We start from the raw sequence: 25,837 nt of genomic DNA, 5'->3' as shown, positions 1-25,837 counted from the left end.
GGTTAGAGCGTTGGACTAGTAACCAGCAGGTAGCCTAGTGGTTAGAGCGTTGGACTAGTAACCAGCAGGTAGCCTAGTGGTTAGAGCGTTGGACTAGTAACCAGCAGGTAGCCTAGTGGTTAGAGCGTTGGACTAGTAACCAGCAGGTAGCCTAGTGGTTAGAGCGTTGGACTAGTAACCAGCAGGTAGCCTAGTGGTTAGAGCGTTGGACTAGTAACCAGCAGGTAGCCTAGTGGTTAGAGCGTTGTAACCAGCAGGTAGCCTAGTGGTTAGAGCGTTGGACTAGTAACCAGCAGGTAGCCTAGTGGTTAGAGCGTTGTAACCAGCAGGTAGCCTAGTGGTTAGAGCGCTGGGCCAGTAACCAGCAGGTAGCCTAGTGGTTAGAGCGTTGGACTAGTAACCAGCAGGTAGACTAGTGGTTAGAGCGTTGGACCAATAACCAGCAGGTAGCCTAGTGGTTAGAGTGTTGGACTAGTAACCAGCAGGTAGCCTAGTGGTTAGAGCGTTGGACCAATAACCAGCAGGTAGCCTAGTGGTTAGAGCGTTGGACTAGTAACCAGCAGGTAGCCTAGTGGTTAGAGCGTTGGACTAGTAACCAGCAGGTAGCCTAGTGGTTAGAGCGTTGGACCAATAACCAGCAGGTAGACTAGTGGTTAGAGCGTTGGACTAGTAACCAGCAGGTAGCCTAGTGGTTAGAGCGTTGGACTAGTAACCAGCAGGTAGACTAGTGGTTAGAGCGTTGGACCAGTAACCAGCAGGTAGCCTAGTGGTTAGAGTGTTGGACTAGTAACCAGCAGGTAGCCTAGTGGTTAGAGCGTTGGGCCAGTAACCAGCAGGTAGCCTAGTGGTTAGAGCGTTGGACCAGTAACCAGCAGGTAGCCTAGTGGTTAGAGCGTTGGACTAGTAACCAGCAGGTAGCCTAGTGGTTAGAGCATTGGGCCAGTAACCAGCAGGTAGCCTAGTGGTTAGACTGTTGGACTAGTAACCAGCAGGTAGCCTAGTGGTTAGAGCGTTGTAACCAGCAGGTAGCCTAGTGGTTAGAGCGTTGGACAAGTAACCAGCAGGTAGCCTAGTGGTTAGAGCGTTGTAACCAGCAGGTAGCCTAGTGGTTCGAGCGTTGGACCAGTAACCAGCAGGTAGCCTAGTGGTTAGAGCGTTGGACAAGTAACCAGCAGGTATCCTAGTGGTTAGAGCGTTGTAACCAGCAGGTAGCCTAGTGGTTAGAGCGTTGTAACCAGCAGGTAGCCTAGTGGTTAGAGCGTTGGACCAGTAACCAGCAGGTAGCCTAGTGGTTAGAGCGTTGTAACCTGCAGGTAGCCTAGTGGTTAGAGCGTTGGACCAGTAACCAGCAGGTAGCCTAGTGGTTAGAGCGTTGGGCCAGTAACCAGCAGGTAGCCTAGTGGTTAGAGCGTTGTAACCAGCAGGTAGCCTAGTGGTTAGAGCTTTGGACCAGTAACCAGCAGGTAGCCTAGTGGTTAGAGCGTTGGGCCAGTAACCAGCAGGTAGCCTAGTGGTTAGAGTGTTGGGCCAATAACCAGCAGGTAGCCTAGTGGTTAGAGCGTTGTAACCAGCAGGTACCCTAGTGGTTAGAGCTTTGGACCAGTAACCAGCAGGTAGCCTAGTGGTTAGAGCGTTGGGCCAGTAACCAGCAGGTAGCCTAGTGGTTAGAGTGTTGGGCCAGTAACCAGCAGGTAGCCTAGTGGTTAGAGCGTTGTAACCAGCAGGTACCCTAGTGGTTAGAGCTTTGGACCAGTAACCAGCAGGTAGCCTAGTGGTTAGAGCGTTGGGCCAGTAACCAGCAGGTAGCCTAGTGGTTAGAGTGTTGGGCTAGTAAACGAAATGTTGTTGGATCGAATCCCCGAACCGACAAGTTAAAAATCTGTCGTTCTACCCCTGGGAAAGGCAGTTCCCTTCAATGTTCCCTGGGCGCCATCGATGTCGATTATGCCCCCCCCCAGGTTAAATGTAGAACTGACTAGGTATCCCCCCTTTCACTATATCTAGGAAATATAAGATCAGCAAATACATATGTTTTTAACCTCTTATTTGCCACAAAACCACTTCCATTAATGTGTATGGGTTGCCGTCAGACGAGTCCCGTGACATGTTTGTGAGAGTCTCCCCTTTCCACAGTGGGGTCATATTAGTTTTAGAACCCAAAACGGTTCAGACGCAACAGACAGAAGTTGGCACATCAGCGCTACAGACCTCAGACGAGTCCCGTGTGGCTAGCTCTCTTTCCTTCCTTTCCTAGCTTCCTTTTCTTGGTCTTTCCTAGCTTCCTACAGGCCTCTCTCATCTTTTTAAGTGGGAGAACTTGCACAATTGGTGGCTGACTAAATACTGTTTTAGCCCCACTGTATATATTTTAAACGTTGATAAAAAATTTTATCAAAATATCTCCATAAAACTTCATAATGAAGACGTATAGTTAAAAGTGAAGCACAATGGTTTAAAACACACACCATTTCTTATGCTTGTCTTGTGTATTGAAAAAGGCTACATTGTAAGTTAATCTGGATGAGAGCATCTGCTCGAATGAGTGAAATGTTCAGTAGAAACCGTGGTTAGTCGCCTGTCAGTCAAGTTACCTTTCCCCCAAAGGGCAGGTTCTTCCTCCCGCTCAGCAGAGGGCGCTGTGCTCAGACGGCAGCAGTCGGGGATCAGGGACAGGAACTTGTCAGCTGATTTACCATAGAGATCAGTGTCCCTGATGGCACGCCTCTGACTCAACATCACATGGGTACAGGGCAGCAGATACCTGTCATGAAAATAATAATAGATTTCATTTATAATGAAAGTATAATTACAAGTAGAATCTTAAAAATATGCAGTAAGACAACAATACACTGTTACATTCTCAGTAGTAGCAGCAGCAGTAGTATAGTAACACAACACACACACACAGTATCTACCTGAGAACGAGCTGCAACATGAGGTCTTCACAGTTGAGAGAGAGCAGAGTCCTAAACAGGCTCAAAGACACCATACACAGCTGTAGGAGAGAAATAACAGAACATTAGACACAGCTGTAGGAGAGAAACAACAGAACATTAGACACAGCTGTAGGAGAGAAACAGCTGTAGGAGAGAAAAAGCAGAACATTAGACACAGCTGTAGGAGAGAAACAGCTGTAGGAGAGAAACAGCTGTAGGAGAGAAACAGCTGTAGGAGAGAAACAGCTGTAGGAGAGAAACAGCAGAACATTAGACACAGCTGTAGGAGAGAAACAGCTGTAGGAGAGAAATAGCAGAACATTAGACACAGCTGTAGTAGGAGAGAAACAGCTGTAGGAGAGAAACAGCAGAACATTAGACACAGCTGTAGGAGAGAAACAGCTGTAGGAGAGAAACAGCTGTAGGAGAGAAACAGCTGTAGGAGAGAAACAGCTGTAGGAGAGAAACAGCAGAACATTAGACACAGCTGTAGGAGAGAAACAGCTGTAGGAGAGAAACAGCAGAACATTAGACACACCTGTATTCATTTTACTGATATGGATGTGGTTGTCTCACCTAGCTACCTTTTGATGGCACTAACTGTAAGAGGCTTTAGATAAGATGTTCTGCTAAATGACTGGAAAATGTCAACTTCTCCCTCTCACTCCCAGAGAACCCCCAGTACTGTACACTCACAAACACTACATAGTACTGACCCTCGAGTTGCTGCTGATGCGCGTTAGCAACGTGTCCAGGATGGTGTCGTTGTCGTGGCGATGCATGAGGATAAAACGCAGGAAGGTTTTAAGAAGAGACGTTTCCGTGATGCTGCGCAGGAACAGGTCCAGGTAGGTTGTACTGGCTATCATCTCATCTACAGATGACTGGGGGGGGGGGGGGGGTTGATACATATTAAAATAAACTACTCTGATATTGGCAGCCAAAATTACATGTTTTAACGAGAAGAGTAATAAAATCAAGTTTTTGAGCGTCGTCTCCGGCTGACTACTATTTTTTTAACTAGCTAATAAATTCAATCAATCAGCTCAGGCTAGCCAATCAGAGAGTCCCCCCCCCCCTACCTTGTGTAGGGCGGGTCCCATGACCGGGACCAGGAAGCCGTTGTGAACGTAGTCGACCAGCTGTCTGCGGACCAGGGGGTGAGCCACCTGGATGACAGCGTTACAGAACTCCAGAGAGTTCATGAAGAGCACCAGAGAAGACACGCCCATCCAGTCCTCCCTGCGCAGAGCGTGCCAGTCATCCCCCCGTACCTCTATCTTCCTCGGCAGGGAGGAGTAGAGAGCACTGAGGCCCGTGGCCAGCACCTGGAGGGGGGGGGGGGGGGGGGGGGGGGAGAGGTCAGTGGATGTTTAGGACTAAATTAAGAGGTGAAATGTTCATTTTGACAAGGCTGAACATGTGTCAAATATAAGGGAAAGCAGGCATGTGTGTCAGCAGCACATCACAAACACTCAGCGGGAAATACTACCAGTCCATGTATTAATGATGTATTTTCTGATCAAATAAAGGAGGGAGAAAGATGACATTTCTGGGAGATATACACATGCATTGGAAAACAGGTCTCAGGACAGTGTCTACAGGCAAATGTGTTCCTCGTTTAATCTGAAAAACGGTCTCTGGTTTAATAACACCACAGCCCCTTGGAGAGCAGCTAGCCAACACAGAGAGTCCTGTGGACAGCATTTCTTTATAGCAACTGGCAGCAAAAAAAGTTTTTGGAGCAAAAATATTACATTTGCCCCTCCAAGTTATTATAAAAAAAATATATTTTATTTTTATTTTATATACATACACACAAAACGCATGTGTTATGGCTTTTCAACCTCCAGCCATATGGTGGATTCAGAGCTATCTATCAAATAGAACTCAAAGGGTTTTCTTTAAAGTAAGCGTCTCTAATGCCAAACATGTAAAAATGTGGTGTACCACAGGGCAGCTCTCTAGGCACTCTACTCTTTTCTATTTTTTCCAATGACCTGCCACTGGCATTAAACAAAGCATGTGTGTCCATGTATGCTGATGATTCAACCATATACACATCAGCAACCACAGCTAATGAAGTCACGGAAACCCTTAACAAAGAGTTGCAGTCTGTTTTGGAATGGGTGGCCAGTAATAAACTGGTCCTGAACATCTCTAAAACTAAGAGCATTGTATTTGGTACAAATCATTCCTTAAGTTCTAGACCTCAGCTGAATCTGGTAATGAATGGTGTGGCTGTTGAACAAGTTGAGGAGACTAAATTACTTTTCGTTACCTTAGATTGTAAACTGTCATGGTCAAAACATATAGATTCAATGGTTGTAAAGATGGGGAGAGGTCTGGCCGCAATAAAGAGATGCTCAGCATTTTGACACCACACTCCACAAAGCAAGTCCTGCAGGCTCTAGTTTGGCCTAATCTTGATTATTGTCCAGTCGTGTGGTCAAGTGCTGCAAGGAAAGACCTAGTTAAGCTGCAGCTGGCCCAGAACAGAGTGGTACGTCATGCTCTTCATTGTAATCAGAGGGATGATTACAATAAAGAGGAGACTGGCCTGTCGCTAGCTACCACTGCAGCAGGAGACTGGCCTGTCACTGGCTACCACTGCAGCAGGAGACTGGCCTGTCACTAGCTACCACTGCAGCAGGAGACTGGCCTGTCGCTGGCTACCACTGCAGCAGGAGACTGGCCTGTCGCTAGCTACCACTGCAGCAGGAGACTGGCCTGTCGCTGGCTACCACTGCAGCAGGAGACTGGCCTGTCGCTAGCTACCACTGCAGCAGGAGACTGGCCTGTCGCTAGCTACCACTGCAGCAGGAGACTGGCCTGTCGCTAGCTACCACTGCAGCAGGAGACTGGCCTGTCGCTAGCTACCACTGCAGCAGGAGACTGGCCTGTCGCTAGCTACCACTGCAGCAGGAGACTGGCCTGTCGCTAGCTACCACTGCAGCAGGAGACTGGCCTGTCGCTGGCTACCACTGCAGCAGGAGACTGGCCTGTCGCTAGCTACCACTGCAGCAGGAGACTGGCCTGTCGCTAGCTACCACTGCAGCAGGAGACTGGCCTGTCGCTAGCTACCACTGCAGCAGGAGACTGGCCTGTCGCTAGCTACCACTGCAGCAGGAGACTGGCCTGTCGCTAGCTACCACTGCAGCAGGAGACTGGCCTGTCGCTGGCTACCACTGCAATAGGAGACTGGCCTGTCGCTGGCTACCACTGCAATAGGAGACTGGCCTGTCGCTGGCTACCACTGCAATAGGAGACTGGCCTGTCGCTGGCTACCACTGCAATAGGAGACTGGCCTGTCGCTGGCTACCACTGCAATAGGAGACTGGCCTGTCGCTGGCTACCACTGCAGCAGGAGACTGGCCTGTCGCTGGCTACCACTGCAATAGGAGACTGGCCTGTCGCTGGCTACCACTGCAATAGGAGACTGGCCTGTCGCTGGCTACCACTGCAATAGGAGACTGGCCTGTCGCTGGCTACCACTGCAATAGGAGACTGGCCTGTCGCTGGCTACCACTGCAATAGGAGACTGGCCTGTCGCTGGCTACCACTGCAATAGGAGACTGGCCTGTCGCTGGCTACCACTGCAATAGGAGACTGGCCTGTCGCTGGCTACCACTGCAGCAGGAGACTGGCCTGTCGCTGGCTACCACTGCAGCAGGAGACTGGCCTGTCGCTAGCTACCACTGCAGCAGGAGACTGGCCTGTCGCTGGCTACCACTGCAGCAGGAGACTGGCCTGTCGCTAGCTACCACTGCAGCAGGAGACTGGCCTGTCGCTAGCTACCACTGCAGCAGGAGACTGGCCTGTCGCTAGCTACCACTGCAGCAGGAGACTGGCCTGTCGCTAGCTACCACTGCAGCAGGAGACTGGCCTGTCGCTAGCTACCACTGCAGCAGGAGACTGGCCTGTCGCTGGCTACCACTGCAATAGGAGACTGGCCTGTCGCTAGCTACCACTGCAGCAGGAGACTGGCCTGTCGCTGGCTACCACTGCAATAGGAGACTGGCCTGTCGCTGGCTACCACTGCAATAGGAGACTGGCCTGTCGCTGGCTACCACTGCAATAGGAGACTGGCCTGTCGCTGGCTACCACTGCAATAGGAGACTGGCCTGTCGCTGGCTACCACTGCAATAGGAGACTGGCCTGTCGCTGGCTACCACTGCAATAGGAGACTGGCCTGTCGCTGGCTACCACTGCAATAGGAGACTGGCCTGTCGCTGGCTACCACTGCAATAGGAGACTGGCCTGTCGCTGGCTACCACTGCAATAGGAGACTGGCCTGTCGCTGGCTACCACTGCAATAGGAGACTGGCCTGTCGCTGGCTACCACTGCAATAGGAGACTGGCCTGTCGCTGGCTACCACTGCAATAGGAGACTGGCCTGTCGCTGGCTACCACTGCAATAGGAGACTGGCCTGTCGCTGGCTACCACTGCAATAGGAGACTGGCCTGTCGCTGGCTACCACTGCAATAGGAGACTGGCCTGTCGCTGGCTACCACTGCAATAGGAGACTGGCCTGTCGCTGGCTACCACTGCAATAGGAGACTGGCCTGTCGCTGGCTACCACTGCAATAGGAGACTGGCCTGTCGCTGGCCACCACTGCAATAGGAGACTGGCCTGTCGCTGGCTACCACTGCAATAGGAGACTGGCCTGTCGCTGGCTACCACTGCAATAGGAGACTGGCCTGTCGCTGGCTACCACTGCAATAGGAGACTGGCCTGTCGCTGGCTACCACTGCAATAGGAGACTGGCCTGTCGCTGGCTACCACTGCAATAGGAGACTGGCCTGTCGCTGGCTACCACTGCAATAGGAGACTGGCCTGTCGCTGGCTACCACTGCAATAGGAGACTGGCCTGTCGCTGGCTACCACTGCAATAGGAGACTGGCCTGTCGCTGGCTACCACTGCAATAGGAGACTGGCCTGTCGCTGGCTACCACTGCAATAGGAGACTGGCCTGTCGCTGGCTACCACTGCAATAGGAGACTGGCCTGTCGCTGGCTACCACTGCAATAGGAGACTGGCCTGTCGCTGGCTACCACTGCAATAGGAGACTGGCCTGTCGCTGGCTACCACTGCAATAGGAGACTGGCCTGTCGCTGGCTACCACTGCAATAGGAGACTGGCCTGTCGCTGGCTACCACTGCAATAGGAGACTGGCCTGTCGCTGGCTACCACTGCAATAGGAGACTGGCCTGTCGCTGGCTACCACTGCAATAGGAGACTGGCCTGTCGCTGGCTACCACTGCAATAGGAGACTGGCCTGTCGCTGGCTACCACTGCAATAGGAGACTGGCCTGTCGCTGGCTACCACTGCAATAGGAGACTGGCCTGTCGCTGGCTACCACTGCAATAGGAGACTGGCCTGTCGCTGGCTACCACTGCAATAGGAGACTGGCCTGTCGCTGGCTACCACTGCAGCAGGAGACTGGCCTGTCGCTGGCTACCACTGCAATAGGAGACTGGCCTGTCGCTGGCTACCACTGCAATAGGAGACTGGCCTGTCGCTGGCTACCACTGCAATAGGAGACTGGCCTGTCGCTGGCTACCACTGCAATAGGAGACTGGCCTGTCGCTGGCTACCACTGCAATAGGAGACTGGCCTGTCGCTGGCTACCACTGCAGCAGGAGACTGGCCTGTCGCTGGCTACCACTGCAATAGGAGACTGGCCTGTCGCTGGCTACCACTGCAATAGGAGACTGGCCTGTCGCTGGCTACCACTGCAATAGGAGACTGGCCTGTCGCTGGCTACCACTGCAATAGGAGACTGGCCTGTCGCTAGCTACCACTGCAATAGGAGACTGGCCTGTCGCTGGCTACCACTGCAATAGGAGACTGGCCTGTCGCTGGCTACCACTGCAATAGGAGACTGGCCTGTCGCTGGCTACCACTGCAATAGGAGACTGGCCTGTCGCTGGCTACCACTGCAATAGGAGACTGGCCTGTCGCTGGCTACCACTGCAATAGGAGACTGGCCTGTCGCTGGCTACCACTGCAATAGGAGACTGGCCTGTCGCTAGCTACCACTGCAATAGGAGACTGGCCTGTCGCTGGCTACCACTGCAATAGGAGACTGGCCTGTCGCTGGCTACCACTGCAATAGGAGACTGGCCTGTCGCTGGCTACCACTGCAATAGGAGACTGGCCTGTCGCTGGCTACCACTGCAATAGGAGACTGGCCTGTCGCTGGCTACCACTGCAATAGGAGACTGGCCTGTCGCTGGCTACCACTGCAATAGGAGACTGGCCTGTCGCTGGCTACCACTGCAATAGGAGACTGGCCTGTCGCTGGCTACCACTGCAATAGGAGACTGGCCTGTCGCTGGCTACCACTGCAATAGGAGACTGGCCTGTCGCTGGCTACCACTGCAATAGGAGACTGGCCTGTCGCTAGCTACCACTGCAATAGGAGACTGGCCTGTCGCTGGCTACCACTGCAATAGGAGACTGGCCTATTGGCCTATACAGGTTAAATATAATACATTTAAAAAACAATTCAGTAACAGAAAGGAAACTTCTCCCTGGTAGTTGCTGTTAATTTGGACTCGTCGAGCATTGGATCGTCGGACAGACAAGTTCAATCCAACGGGAGGAATCTGGGAGAGGTGAGTACAGGAAGCCAATGGATTTGTCTGTCTACTTCACCTCACTTACCTTGTCAAATCAAATGTTATTGGTCGCATACACATAGTTAGCAGATGTTAATGCGAGTGTAGCGAAATGCTTGCACTAAGAACGCGAAGCGAGGCGGCCATCTCTTTCGGCGCCGGATGTGGGTGTTACACAAGAGCTGGTGGTTAAGTCTGAAATGCAACCTGGGTAAACTAACCACACACCATGGGAAGGTCTCAGACAAACAGCAAAGACAAAAGTACTTTGTTTAACTTTGTCGTTGCAAACTAGGCTATATAGTTGGGGTTGACAGTAACGTGGCAGGGGAGAGAGAAACAACATTTTGCACAGGAGAGGAGAGAATCAGAGGCTGCGGTCCCCAAACACTTAAAAGACACACCTTCGTCCATCTAAATCTTTGACCATGATGAATGAACTGGGCTTTGGGAGAAATCAAATTCAAAACTTTTTCAAAACACAGAGAAAAATGTTGATTTTATTATAAAGAAAGTAATCTAATTTAATAGCAAGAAAAAAAAATATGTAATGTTGCTTAAATGTGTGCATGTGTCTTTAAAAATATGGTCTGGAGCTTTGGTGACTACTAGGGCTATGGTCCAAACACTTAAAAGACACACCTTCGTCCATCTAAATCTTTGACCATGATGAATGAACTGGGCTTTGGGAGAAATCAAATTCAAAACACAGAGAAAAATGTTGATTTTATTATAAAGAAAGTAATCTAATTTAATAGCAGAAAAACAATATATGTCATGTTGCTTAAATGTGTGCATGTGTCTTTAAAAATATGGTCTGGAACTTTGGTGACTACTAGGGCTGTGGTCCAAACACTTAAAAAAGACACACCCTCGTCCACTTACCCTCGCCTTATGCCCTTGGGGGAATCCCTGTTACCATCTTGGCGGGTGGCCCAAATGATTAGCCAAGCAAGGGAAGTGTGCAACAGTAAGCCCCTCAGCCCTCGTTTTTAGTCGGCTTTGCGAGTGTGTAATTATGTTCACGCCGGGGCCTGAAACTACCCATAATTCAATTTCGCAACGATTGAACATCCGCCAAGAAAAGTCTGTGAAAACGTAAAAACAACATCAATGGAGAAGTCAACATATAAGTGTAAGTAAAATTCGAATGCAAATAAGTTAGAAATTGTACTATTAAATGCACAAATATGTCTCGTTAAAAAGTAAATATGTTTTTTTGTTTGGTTATCTTTTGGAAATTCTTTTAAGTGTTTGGACCGCAGTCAGTCTTGTTTGAGCTGATTCATGAGCAGGAAGACCAAGGTAGGTGTCAAAGAGGACTCCATTAAAAGGACAAGAGGAGGGTTACACAACACAGTACAGGAGAGAACAAGAGGAGGGTTACACAACACAGTACAGGAGAGGACAAGAGGAGGGTTACAGGGAAGGGAGGAGGAGTGGAGGAGAGCCAACCACACACAGCAGACAGACAACATTACACACAGCAAACAGACAGACGGCATTACACACAGCAAACAGACAGACAGCATTACACACAGTAAACAGACAGACGGCATTACACACAGCAAACAGACAGACAACATTACACACAGCAAACAGACAGACGGCATTACACACAGCAAACAGACAGACGGCATTACACACAGCATACAGACAGACGGCATTACACACAGCAAACAGACAGACAACATTACACACAGCAAACAGACAGACGGCATTACACACAGCAAACAGACAGACGGCATTACACACAGCAAACAGACAGACGGCATTACACACAGCAAACAGACAGACGGCATTACACACAGCAAACAGACAGACGGCATTACACACAGCAAACAGACAGACGGCATTACACACAGCAAACAGACAGACAACATTACACACAGCAAACAGACAGACGGCATTACACACAGCAAACAGACAGACGGCATTACACACAGCAAACAGACAGACGGCATTACACACAGCAAACAGACAGACAGCATTACACACAGCAAACAGACAGACGGCATTACACACAGCAAACAGACAGACGGCATTACACACAGCAAACAGACAGACGGCATTACACACAGCAAACAGACAGACGGCATTACACACAGCAAACAGACAGACAGCATTACACACAGCAAACAGACAGACAGCATTACACACAGCAAACAGACAGACGGCATTACACACAGCAAACAGACAGACAGCATTACACACAGTAAACAGACAGACGGCATTACACACAGCAAACAGACAGACAACATTACACACAGCAGTTTCAATCAGTGAAGCACAGACACAGCTGCAACAAAGCCAACCCTAACCAGTCATTACACAGCCAACCCTAACCAGTCATTACACAGCCAACCCTAACCAGTCATTACAGAGCCAACCCTAACCAGTCATTACAGAGCCAACCCTAACCAGTCATTACAGAGCCAACCCTAACCAGTCATTACACAGCCAACCCTAATACATCATTACACAGCCAACCCTAACCAGTCATTAGAGCCAACCCTAACCAGTCATTAGAGCCAACCCTAACCAGTCATTAGAGCCAACCCTAACCAGTCATTACACAACCAACCCTAACCAGTCATTAGAGCCAACCCTAACCAGTCATTAGAGCCAACCCTAACCAGTCATTACACAACCAACCCTAACCAGTCATTACACAACCAACCCTAACCAGTCATTAGAGCCAACCCTAACCAGTCATTACACAGCCAACCCTAACCAGTCATTACACAGCCAACCCTAACCAGTCATTACACAGCCAACCCTAACCAGTCATTACACAACCAACCCTAACCAGTCATTAGAGCCAACCCTAACCAGTCATTACACAACCAACCCTAACCAGTCATTAGAGCCAACCCTAACCAGTCATTACAGAGCCAACCCTAACCAGTCATTAGAGCCAACCCTAACCAGTCATTAGAGCCAACCCTAACCAGTCATTAGAGCCAACCCTAACCAGTCATTACACAACCAACCCTAACCAGTCATTACACAGCCAACCCCAACCAGTCATTAGAGCCAACCCTAACCAGTCATTAGAGCCAACCCTAACCAGTCATTAGAGCCAACCCTAACCAGTCATTAGAGCCAACCCTAACCAGTCATTAGAGCCAACCCTAACCAGTCATTAGAGCCAACCCTAACCAGTCATTAGAGCCAACCCTAACCAGTCATTACACAGCCAACCCTAACCAGTCATTAGAGCCAACCCTAACCAGTCATTACACAGCCAACCCTAACCAGTCATTAGAGCCAACCCTAACCAGTCATTACAGAGCCAACCCTAACCAGTCATTAGAGCCAACCCTAACCAGTCATTAGAGCCAACCCTAACCAGTCATTAGAGCCAACCCTAACCAGTCATTAGAGCCAACCCTAACCTACACAGTAAGCTGAACAGACGTAATCACCAGTAAGCTATACAAGTGAATAGGCGTCAAAAGTCCCAATGCAAAGTGACCTCCCTTCTCTATTAATTGGAGTAATTACATAAAACTAAATCAGAAATCCGGATTTACATGTCGTAAAATATTTTTCCAGGAAGTGGAAGTGAAGTGTACCTATATTGTAAACGTCCAACAGAACTTCAAATTTAAACCCAAAATCGCTTGCACTCATGAGTAACGTTGCACGGTAAACCCAAACTTCGATACTTTTTCGATACTAGAACCGTTTTGGGACTAGACTTTTAGTTACTTTAAAAAGTGCTTCTGTCTCACGTTGTCTACTGATTGAGAGAGGAGCAAATCTGTATCAGCACAGCCGATGTCCCCTTACACGCGCGCGCGAGCGAGAGAGCACCATGCCTGCTCCACTCACTCAGTGCTAGCTCTAGCCTGTCACGAGGAACCACTGAATAATGCAACATGGCATGTAGAGATGTTGAAACGGTTCATTACTGTTCCCAAAACAATGTTCAGTACAGGCTAGAACACTACACAACACAACACACTGGGGCGGCAGGGTAGCCTAGTGGTTAGAGCGTTGGACTAGTAACTGGAAAGTTGCAAGTTCAAACTCCCCAAGCTGACAAGGTACAAATCTGTCGTTCTACCCCTGAACAGGTAGTTAACCCGCTGTTCCTAGGCCATCATTGAAAATAAGAATGTGTTCTTAACTGACTTGCCTAGTTAAATAAAGGTAAAATAAAATAAGAATGTGTTCTTAACTGACTTGCCTAGTTAAATAAAAGGTTAAAAAAAAGATAAATAAATAAACATACACATCAATAATAATAAACATTACCTTCCAGGTTTGTAGGCCAACTTTCCTTACTAGCTTACAGCTGAAACCAAGATCAATGCACTACCCTAGTACCTTGTTTGAGATACAGGAACATAATATGGCTGATTAAAGCAGATTATCTCTCCCAGTCAACATCCTCTTTGCTCTAGCTTTCACTGACTGTGTGTGAATGACATCATGGATCTTAAATCAGTACAATAAAAAGATGTCCCAAAATGGAAATGAAACAGATTGTTTTTCCATCCGTAGCCTCAGATGATTTCTTTTCATCTTCTTCTTCTTCTTCCTCTTCTTCTTCTTCTTCTTCTTCTTCCAAAACAAGTTCAACATATCAATGCATGTACACACTCCTATTGAATATTCACTCACCTGTATTGTGAATAGGCCTAGGCTACATCTTGCATTTAACCAATTTACCAACAGAGATGTACCATTTAAATACACTATTTCCGTTACGTTATGTAGTTAGAGTGGTAAAAAAACGAAGTAAAATTAATTGTATGACGTTATAATTGATTCATTAAATGAATCAGTTAAAAAATCTAACATTTAAAGTGAAATGATATTGAACTTGAAAGACCAAGTGCCATTCTGTGACTGGCAAATAGGTCTTATTTCTTGTTGTGGTATCGTGATGGTATCGAGTGTCGTGACACTAAACCTGGTATTGGTACAAAGACAAAATTCTGGTATCGTGATACTGGTTCCAATAAATTTTTTCAGCCAATTTATGAGCAAAAACTTTCTGAATGAATTTGTTACAAATCAACTTGCAAGGTTGCTAGCCAGCTGACGTCAGCCCTGTTATACCAGCCTGCTGACGTCAGCCCTGTTATACCAGCCTGCTGACGTCAGCCCTGTTATACCAGCCTGCTGACGTCAGCCCTGTTATACCAGCCTGCTGACGTTAGCCCTGTTATACCAGCCTGCTGACGTTAGCCCTGTTATACCAGCCTGCTGACGTTAGCCCTGTTATACCAGCCTGCTGACGTTAGCCCTGTTATACCAGCCTGCTGACGTTAGCCCTGTTATACCAGCCTGCTGACGTTAGCCCTGTTATACCAGCCTGCTGACGTTAGCCCTGTTATACCAGCCTGCTGACGTTAGCCCTGTTATACCAGCCTGCTGACGTTAGCCCTGTTATACCAGCCTGCTGACGTTAGCCCTGTTATACCAGCCTGCTGACGTTAGCTATACCAGCCTGCTAACGTTAGCTATACCAGCCTGCTAACGTTAGCCCTGTTATACCAGCCTGCTGACGTTAGCTATACCAGCCTGCTGACGTTAGCTATACCAGCCTGCTAACGTTAGCCCTGTTATACCAGCCTGCTGACGTTAGCTATACCAGCCTGCTGACGTTAGCTATACCAGCCTGCTAACGTTAGCGTGTTATACCAGCCTGCTGACGTTAGCTATACCAGCCTGCTGACGTTAGCTATACCAGCCTGCTAACGTTAGCCCTGTTATACCAGCCTGCTAACGTTAGCCCTGTTATACCAGCCTGCTAACGTTAGCCCTGTTATACCAGCCTGCTGACGTTAGCTATACCAGCCTGCTGACGTTAGCTATACCAGCCTGCTAACGTTAGCCCTGTTATACCAGCCTGCTAACGTTAGCCCTGTTATACCAGCCTGCTGACGTTAGCTATACTACTAAATACTTTAATAAATATATGTAATAAGCCAACAACATAACTATGTCTGTACATGTGGGCAACCGGATCGTGACTACAACTAATAAGTATTTCACCACACTGTTGTTGTTGTTACATTAGTAAAGTAAAAACTCACGCTTCCTACCCTTTAATCTAATCCAAACAAATCAGATGAAATGAAGACCCTACATCTATGTTTCATCACTTTTGTTGATGAGAATTTTCCTGTATAGAAAGGAAATGCAAACTTGTAGCTTTATTCAAGGTTTTAAAAAAAAAGGCCGTCTAAAAGTTGGTCATTCCCACTTTTAAAAAAAAATGTCAAGACTTGACTTGTCCTAACGGAAAAATTTATCAAACCTAACAAACACAGCAATTGGGGGAGGAGAGCCTTGGTCATGAAGAACCCGATGGTCACTCTGACAGAGTTCCTCGGTGGAGATGGGAGAGCCTTTCAGAAGGACAACCCTCTCTGCAGCACTCCACCAAATCAGGCCTTTATGGTAGAGTGGCCAGACAGAACCGACTCCTCATTAAAAGGCACGACAGCCCACTTGCAGTTGGCCAAAAGGCACTTAAAAGGACTCTCAGACCATGAGAAACAAGATAGAACTCTTTGGCCTGATTGCCAAGTGTCACGTCTGGAGGAAACCTGGCATCCCTACTCATCTCTTTCCTCTACATTAGTGCCAGGGGAGTGGTGCACTGTGAGTGAAGTGCTGAAAGACTCATTTCCAGAAGCACACAGGCACAGAAGTTGGTCAAATGAACCCAGAAGTCTACTGAAGAGTGACTTTGTCCTAGTGTTTGATGGCTAACTACATTTTAAACATCACACACACTAGGTTGCGTTTTGAAATTGCATGTAACTGCTAGCAAAGAGTTCTCTTAAACACCCCCCCCCCCCCCCCCCCGACAACCACGTGAGTGCCCAGTTACCCATCCGCCCTTTCAAGGGACAGCTGAAATTTTTTTTTGACTCACCTATGTGACTCAAATATTTGAGGGTACATTGTGCTTGATTGAGCGTGGAACACTCCAAAGACATTTTATTCATGGTCTTTTAGTCCTTCATCATCATCATCATCATTGAAACAACAACACACTTTCATTGTGCTCCTAAATGTCTGTGTGGTCCCTTTAAAAATAATATCCTTTAAATAAAGAGTCACCAGAACTAACCTTCTCAGTCCTACAAAAACAATAAAGAGTCACCAGAACTAACCTTCTCAGTCCTACAAAAACAATAAAAAGTCACCAGAACTGACCTTCTCAGTCCTACAAAAACAATAAAAAGTCACCAGAACTAACCTTCTCAGTCCTAAAAAAACAATAGAGTCACCAGAACTAACCTTCTCAGTCCTAAAAAAACAATAAAAAGTCACCAGAACTAACCTTCTCAGTCCTAAAAAAACAATAGAGTCACCAGAACTAACCTTCTCAGTCTTACAAAAACAATAAAGAGTCACCAGAACTAACCTTCTCAGTCCTAAAAAAACAATAAAAAGTCACCAGAACTAACCTCCTCAGTCCTAAAAAAACAATACAGAGTCACCAGAACTAACCTTCTCAGTCCTAAAAAAACAATAAAAAGTCACCAGAACTAACCTTCTCAGTCCTAAAAAAACAATAAAAAGTCACCAGAACTAACCTTCTCAGTCCTAAAAAAACAATAAAAAGTCACCAGAACTAACCTTCTCAGTCCTAAAAAAACAATAGAGTCACCAGAACTAACCTTCTCAGTCCTAAAAAAACAATAAAAAGTCACCAGAACTAACCTTCTCAGTCCTAAAAAAACAATAAAAAGTCACCAGAACTAACCTTCTCAGTCCTAAAAAAACAATAGAGTCACCAGAACTAACCTTCTCAGTCCTAAAAAAACAATAAAAAGTCACCAGAACTAACCTTCTCAGTCCTACAAAAACAATAAAAAGTCACCAGAACTAACCTTCTCAGTCCTACAAAAACAATAAAAAGTCACCAGAACTAACCTTCTCAGTCCTACAAAAACAATAAAAAGTCACCAGAACTAACCTTCTCAGTCCTACAAAAACAATAAAAAGTCACCAGAACTAACCTTCTCAGTCCTACAAAAACAATAAAAAGTCACCAGAACTAACCTTCTCAGTCCTACAAAAACAATAAAAAGTCACCAGAACTAACCTTCTCAGTCCTACAAAAACAATAAAAAGTCACCAGAACTAACCTTCTCAGTCCTACAAAAACAATAAAAAGTCACCAGAACTAACCTTCTCAGTCCTACAAAAACAATAAAGAGTCACCAGAACTAACCTTCTCAGTCCTAAATTTTTTTTTTTTTTAAATAATCCCCGCTTTCTTTTTTTGTCATGGTATCGAGTATTGTAACCTGGTATTGGTTTCAAAGTCTAAATTCTTGTTTCGTGACAACACTAGACACACCATCATCATCATCATCATCACCGGGGGGGGGGGGGGGTCAGCATGTGTCTGTCAGAGGGGAAACAGACCGTCGTTCCAGATCCTTAGTGAGATACAAGCAGCCCACAAACCCACAGAGAGAAACTTAGTGGAGGCAATAGTGAATCATGGGTTTAAACATGTAGCACTTTGTTCGTGTAGTCGTGGGCGGTGTTTGCAGACTTTTGTTTGTACAGCTTTGACAGTGCTACCGTATTTTTTTTGACACACAAAGACACAAACGACGTTCCGTAGTATGTATGTCTTGAAGCTAATAGCAGTGACGCTACTACTGTGTAACTCCGGTAGGGCAACATCTGAAAAATAGCACACTTGGTGGTGTGTACCGGTGATCAACCAGTCGGCGAAAGCCAACATCAGCCACGACAGAAAACGGTTGATTGGTCAAGGGCAATGAATACCATTATCTTGGCTTTAGCCTTTTGAGTTGTCTCGCTGAAATGTTCTTACTCTTTCAAATGACTGCTCGACTTGTTGACTGCTCGATCCACACTGCAGACATTGTGGGCTAGGTTAGGAATGCTGTGTTGCGGGTGTGGCGCAACATTTGACGTGGCTTCATTACGTCAGGTTATATATTACGTCACTTTATATAGCTTTGCACGTCAACTTTGACATCGGTTTTTCACATCGCCGTTAAAACTAGACAAGACGTCGCATTTTTAGCTAATATCGACCGATTCCGATATGTTCACCGATAGATCGTGAACAGAAAGAGCCATGTCCCATACCACCCTTACCCCATTAGTTCAGTTTGTGTCTAAACTTTTCACGTGTAATTAATTGCTTTCTGCTGTTGTAATGCAGGGCTCCCTTGAAAAAAAAAGAGACCTTTGTCTCAATGGGACTACTGCCTGAACAAAAGTTAAATAAAAATACATTAAACCACTCACCGGGCAGAAGTAGGAGTTCTCAGCAATGTAGCGCGCCACGCCCTGGTTGCTGGCGGAGGTTGCCATGACGAGGAGGAGGGCGTCGCGGGCCTGCTGTCCGATGGCCCCGTCACGGTGGATGAAGGGAACCAGCAGGGAGAAGATGAGCAGGTTGGTCGGACCGTGTTGGGCCGGGGCCGACCTGAACAACAGCTCCAACACAGCAGGAGCACGCGCCATCGACACACAGATCTGGTGATGTTGAGATCACAATATCTTGTTCATTTCATGAAACATAAAACACACAAAACGACATGACACAATGAACTACAAAAGGTATGAATTACAAAAGGTTTAACAGCTCAACCGTAGCCATCCACCCCTCCAACCATCTCATGCCACCCACGCCTCCAAATGCCACCCATGCCTCCAACCATCTCATGCCACCCACGCCTCCAACCATCTCATGCCACCCACGCCTCCAACCATCTCATGCCATCCACGCCTCCAACCATCTCATGCCATCCACACCTCCAACCATCTCACGTCATCCACACCTCCAACCATCTCACGCCATCCACGCCTCCAACCATCTCACGCCATCCACGCCTCCAACCATCTCATGCCATCCACGCCTCCAACCATCTCATGTCATCCACACCTCCAACCATCTCATGTCATCCACACCTCCAACCATCTCATGTCATCCACGCCTCCAACCATCTCATGTCATCCACGCCTCCAACCATCTCATGTCCTCCACACCTCCAACCATCTCATGTCATCCACACCTCCAACCATCTCATGTCCTCCACACCTCCAACCATCTCATGTCATCCACACCTCCAACCATCTCATGTCATCCACGCCTCCAACCATCTCACGCCATCCACGCCTCCAACCATCTCATGTCATCCACACCTCCAACCATCTCATGTCATCCACGCCTCCAACCATCTCATGTCATCCACGCCTCCAACCATCTCATGTCCTCCACACCTCCAACCATCTCATGTCATCCACACCTCCAACCATCTCATGTCCTCCACACCTCCAACCATCTCATGTCATCCACACCTCCAACCATCTCATGTCATCCACGCCTCCAACCATCTCACGCCATCCACGCCTCCAACCATCTCATGTCATCCACACCTCCAACCATCTCATGTCATCCACACCTCCAACCATCTCATGTCATCCACGCCTCCAACCATCTCACGCCATCCACGCCTCCAACCATCTCACGCCATCCACGCCTCCAACCATCTCATGCCATCCACGCCTCCAACCATCTCATGTCATCCACACCTCCAACCATCTCATGTCATCCACACCTCCAACCATCTCATGTCATCCACGCCTCCAACCATCTCATGTCATCCACGCCTCCAACCATCTCATGTCCTCCACACCTCCAACCATCTCATGTCATCCACACCTCCAACCATCTCATGTCCTCCACACCTCCAACCATCTCATGTCATCCACACCTCCAACCATCTCATGTCATCCACGCCTCCAACCATCTCACGCCATCCACGCCTCCAACCATCTCATGTCATCCACACCTCCAACCATCTCATGTCATCCACACCTCCAACCATCTCATGTCATCCACGCCTCCAACCATCTCATGTCATCCACGCCTCCAACCATCTCATGTCATCCACGCCTCCAACCATCTCATGTCCTCCACACCTCCAACCATCTCATGTCATCCACACCTCCAACCATCTCATGTCATCCACACCTCCAACCATCTCATGTCCTCCACACCTCCAACCATCTCATGCCATCCACGCCTCCAACCATCTCATGCCATCCACGCCTCCAACCATCTCATGTCATCCACGCCTCCATTGAGTCACAATGTTAATTTTCCTTTGCATTGTTTTTCTATTGTCTGCCTTCTGTGTATTCCATCAGGGACCACGTTGGAAACAAGTGGAATTGCTTTCACGTGTTATCCCCCGAGTTGTACTCAAAGCATCTTTTCCCAATAACAATCAACCAATCTGTTCCACCCACCTGGTTGAGCAGCAGCACTAGGCTGTTCTCCAGAGAGGGAGGGCAGCCCAGCTGGGGCTCAGCACAGGCCCCCAGAAGACCCAGTAGAGGTTGCAGCACCGCCTTGTGTTGGAGCAAGGGCTGCTGAGACTGGCCTATCAGCATCTCGAACAGCTTGAGCAACGCCCCCTGGCTGTCGGGGTCCAGGCCACGCCTCAGGTGCCACTGCACCACACGCTCCAGGACGTTCTCAGACACCACCAGGTCCAGGATGGGGCCAATGGGGGGGACGTTACCGGACGTTACCGCCCCGGGGGGTCCCTCACACTCCCCCGGTCGCTCCTCGGCCAGGAGGCACAGCATCTGGTCGGTGTGGTTCCGCACCGCGGTGAGGTCATCGCTAGAGCTTGACGGATCCTGCTGCTCCAGCACCCAGGACACCTGTAGAGGAGGGAGAGAGATGGGGGGTGGGGGTTTAATCCTCAGTGTCCTTGGGGTTGGCTGGATGTCACATGCATTACTAATTAGTACCTGCATTGGGCATCAACCAATCGACTTCTGAGAATTGTTCACTTAGTGAAATTTACCCCCCCCCAAAATTCTAATTGACAAAACACAGTGTTGTGAGTGAAACCCCAAGAGTGTGAGAATGAGTTACCATGAGGGTCTGTTGTTGACTCAGTGAATGTGCTGCTTAGCAGGAAGCTCATATTGAGTTACTTTGGTGCCATTAAGATCAAGCAAAACTTCTGAAGTCGAGAACAAAATTCTTAATGTTGAAAACAAAAAGTTATGATATTGAAAGCAAAACGTAAACCCAAATATATGGAGCAAAAAAAAAAGATATTTCAAAAGGAAATAATTTTGAAATGTGCAACAAAAAAAAATGAATTCTAAATAAATAGGTTTTAATTTAAACATTTTCAATGATAACATGATTGTAATCAAACACCTCTGTCTGTATTTTTCCCCCCTAGGTACATTTAATAAAGCAACATACCACCCTGCATCCCACTGCTGGTTTGTCACAAGCTAAGCAGGGTCAGTCCTGGTTGGTCCCTGGATGGGAGACCAGGTGTATCTGGATGTGGTGTTGGGAGGGTTAGTAGGGGGGGGGGGGGACTTCCTTCTGGTCTTAAAAGGCATTGTAGCAACTATTTCTCAACGCCAGAAAACGCATATAATAGTAACTTCGAGCACTCCGAGTAAACATTCCCAAATTACAAACTCTTAAATTAATTTGGTTATGATATGGTAACGTTGTTCTACAAATTGGGTTGGAGGTTCTCCAAATCAGCTCTAACTCTAACAATCCCACACAACGCTTTGTGGTCAGCGTCACACGATAAACTAAAAACGTATTAAAAAAAATGACATTTGTGAAAATGAGGCACTGTTCATCCCTGAGAACGTCCACTGTCTGTAAGAACTTGCTCTCCCTACCATTAATGTGGATTCTAAAGTGTCAAAACAGCCAGCAGCACCAGCAGAGAACGTGATGATTATCACAGGCATGGAAGTGCTACCTCTATGCTAACATTAACTAACCATAGAGCTACCTCTATGCTAACATTAACTAACCATAGAGCTACCTCTATGCTAACATTAACTATAGAGCTACCTCTATGCTAACATTAACTAACCATAGAGCTACCTCTATGCTAACATTAACTAACCATAGAGCTACCTCTATGCTAACATTAACTATAGAGCTACCTCTATGCTAACATTAACTAACCATAGAGCTACCTCTATGCTAACATTAACTATAGAGCTACCTCTATGCTAACATTAACTAACCATAGAGCTACCTCTATGCTAACATTAACTAACCATAGAGCTACCTCTATGCTAACATTAACTAACCATAGAGCTACCTCTATGCTAACATTAACTAACCATAGAGCTACCTCTATGCTAACATTAACTATAGAGCTACCTCTATGCTAACATTAACTAACCATAGAGCTACCTCTATGCTAACATTAACTAAGCATAGAGCTACCTCTATGCTAACATTAACTATAGAGCTACCTCTATGCTAACATTAACTAAGCATAGAGCTACCTCTATGCTAACATTAACTATAGAGCTACCTCTATGCTAACATTAACTAACCATAGAGCTACCTCTATGCTAACATTAACTAACCATAGAGCTACCTCTATGCTAACATTAACTATAGAGCTACCTCTATGCTAACATTAACTAACCATAGAGCTACCTCTATGCTAACATTAACTAAGCATAGAGCTACCTCTATGCTAACATTAACTATAGAGCTACCTCTATGCTAACATTAACTAAGCATAGAGCTACCTCTATGCTAACATTAACTATAGAGCTACCTCTATGCTAACATTAACTAACCATAGAGCTACCTCTATGCTAACATTAACTAACCATAGAGCTACCTCTATGCTAACATTAACTATAGAGCTACCTCTATGCTAACATTAACTAACCATAGAGCTACCTCTATGCTAACATTAACTAACCATAGAGCTACCTCTATGCTAACATTAACTATAGAGCTACCTCTATGCTAACATTAACTAACCATAGAGCTACCTCTATGCTAACATTAACTAAGCATAGAGCTACCTCTATGCTAACATTAACTAACCATAGAGCTACCTCTATGCTAACATTAACTAAGCATAGAGCTACCTCTATGCTAACATTAACTATAGAGCTACCTCTATGCTAACATTAACTAACCATAGAGCTACCTCTATGCTAACATTAACTAACCATAGAGCTACCTCTATGCTAACATTAACTATAGAGCTACCTCTATGCTAACATTAACTAACCATAGAGCTACCTCTATGCTAACATTAACTAACCATAGAGCTACCTCTGTGCTAACATTAACTAACCATAGAGCTGCCTCTAAGCTAACATTAACGAACCATAGAGCTACCTCTATGCTAACATTAACTAACCATAGAGCTGCCTCTAAGCTAACATTAACGAACCATAGAGCTACCTCTATGCTAACATTAACTAACCATAGAGCTACCTCTATGCTAACATTAACTAACCATAGAGCTGTCTCTATGCTAACATTAACTAACCATAGAGCTACCTCTATGCTAACATTAACTAACCATATAGCTGTCTCTATGCTAACATTAACTAACCATAGAGCTACCTCTATGCTAACATTAACTAACCATAGAGCTACCTCTATGCTAACATAAACTAACCATAGAGCTGCCTCTAAGCTAACATTACCTAACCATAGAGCTACCTCTATGCTAACAAACTAACCATAGAGCTACCTCTATGCTAACATTAACTAACCATAGAGCTACCTCTAAGCTAACATAAACTAACCATAGAGCTGCCTCTAAGCTAACATTAACTAACCATAGAGCTGCCTCTAAGCTAACATTAACTAACCATAGAGCTACCTCTATGCTAACATTAACTAACCATAGAGCTGCCTCTATGCTAACATAAACTAACCATAGAGCTACCTCTATGCTAACATTAACTAACCATAGAGCTACCTCTATGCTAACATAAACTAACCATAGAGCTGCTTCTATGCTAACAAACTAACCATAGAGCTGCCTCTAAGCTAACATTAATTAACCATAGAGCTACCTCTATGCTAACATTAACTAACCATAAAGCTAAAACTATGCTAACATTAACTATAGAGCTACCTCTATGCTAACATTAACTAACTATAGAGCTACCTCCATGCTACAGACAATATGTTCCTCTATGCTAACATTACCTAACTACAGAGCTACCACTATGCTAACATTAACTATAGAGCGACATGATGGAGGGACAGACAGACAGACAGACAATATGTCTCTCCATCATGTACAGTAGACTACAGACAGACAATATGTTCCTCCATCATGTACAGTAGATTACAGACAATATGTTCCTCCATCATGTACAGTAGACTACAGACAGACAATATGTTCCTCCATCATGTACAGTAGACTACAGACAATATGTTCCTCCATCATGTACAGTAGACTACAGACACTATGTCCCTCCATCATGTACAGTAGACTACAGACAATATGTTCCTCCATCATGTACAGTAGACTACAGACAATATGTTCCTCCATCATGTATAGTAGACTACAGACAATGTCCCTCCATCATGTACAGTAGACTACAGACAGACAATATGTTCCTCCATCATGTACAGTAGACTACAGACAACATGTTCCTCCATCATGTACAGTAGACTACAGACAGACAATATGTTCCTCCATCATGTACAGTAGACTACAGACAATATGTTCCTCCATCATGTACAGTAGACTACAGACAATATGTTCCTCCATCATGTACAGTAGACTACAGACAATATGTTCCTCCATCATGTACAGTAGACTACGGACAATATGTTCCTCCATCATGTACAGTAGACTACAGACAGACAATATGTTCCTCCATCATGTACAGTAGACTACAGACAGACAATATGTTCCTCCATCATGTACAGTAGACTACAGACAATATGTTCCTCCATCATGTACAGTAGACTACAGACAGACAATATGTTCCTCCATCATGTACAGTAGACTACAGACAGACAATATGTTCCTCCAGTAGACTAGAGACAATATGTTCCTCCATCATGTACAGTAGACTACATACAGACAATATGTTCCTCCATCATGTACAGTAGACTACAGACAGACAATATGTTCCTCCATCATGTACAGTAGACTACAGACAATATGTTCCTCCATCATGTACAGTAGACTACAGACAGACAATATGTTCCTCCATCATGTACAGTAGACTACAGACAATATGTTCCTCCATCATGTACAGTAGACTACAGACACTATGTCCCTCCATCATGTACAGTAGACTACAGACAATATGTTCCTCCATCATGTACAGTAGACTACAGACAATATGTTCCTCCATCATGTATAGTAGACTACAGACAATGTCCCTCCATCATGTACAGTAGACTACAGACAGACAATATGTTCCTCCATCATGTACAGTAGACTACAGACAACA

General features: G+C 46.4%; 1 protein-coding gene across 1 annotated transcript in view; it reads right to left on the bottom strand.

Annotated features, from left to right (window-relative positions):
• The window catches only part of LOC110502172 (FHF complex subunit HOOK-interacting protein 1B), a 70,547-nt gene that overhangs the window by 12,245 nt on the left and 32,465 nt on the right, over positions 1 to 25,837 (bottom strand). Inside the window, exons 4-9 of the mRNA XM_090216322.1 lie at positions 20,843 to 21,262; positions 18,833 to 19,063; positions 4,019 to 4,264; positions 3,653 to 3,820; positions 2,916 to 2,995; positions 2,592 to 2,761 (exon numbers count right to left, since the gene is read on the bottom strand). Of these exons, the coding sequence (XP_090072448.1) occupies positions 2,592 to 2,761; positions 2,916 to 2,995; positions 3,653 to 3,820; positions 4,019 to 4,264; positions 18,833 to 19,063; positions 20,843 to 21,262 (1,315 nt within the window). The remainder of the gene's footprint in view (positions 1 to 2,591; positions 2,762 to 2,915; positions 2,996 to 3,652; positions 3,821 to 4,018; positions 4,265 to 18,832; positions 19,064 to 20,842; positions 21,263 to 25,837) is intronic.

Source organism: Oncorhynchus mykiss, chromosome 22 (genome assembly GCF_057628025.1).
Source record: "Oncorhynchus mykiss isolate SJ-2025 chromosome 22, ASM5762802v1, whole genome shotgun sequence".
In the NCBI taxonomy this organism is placed as follows: domain Eukaryota; kingdom Metazoa; phylum Chordata; class Actinopteri; order Salmoniformes; family Salmonidae; genus Oncorhynchus; species Oncorhynchus mykiss.
This window is presented reverse-complemented; position numbering and strand designations above follow the sequence as displayed.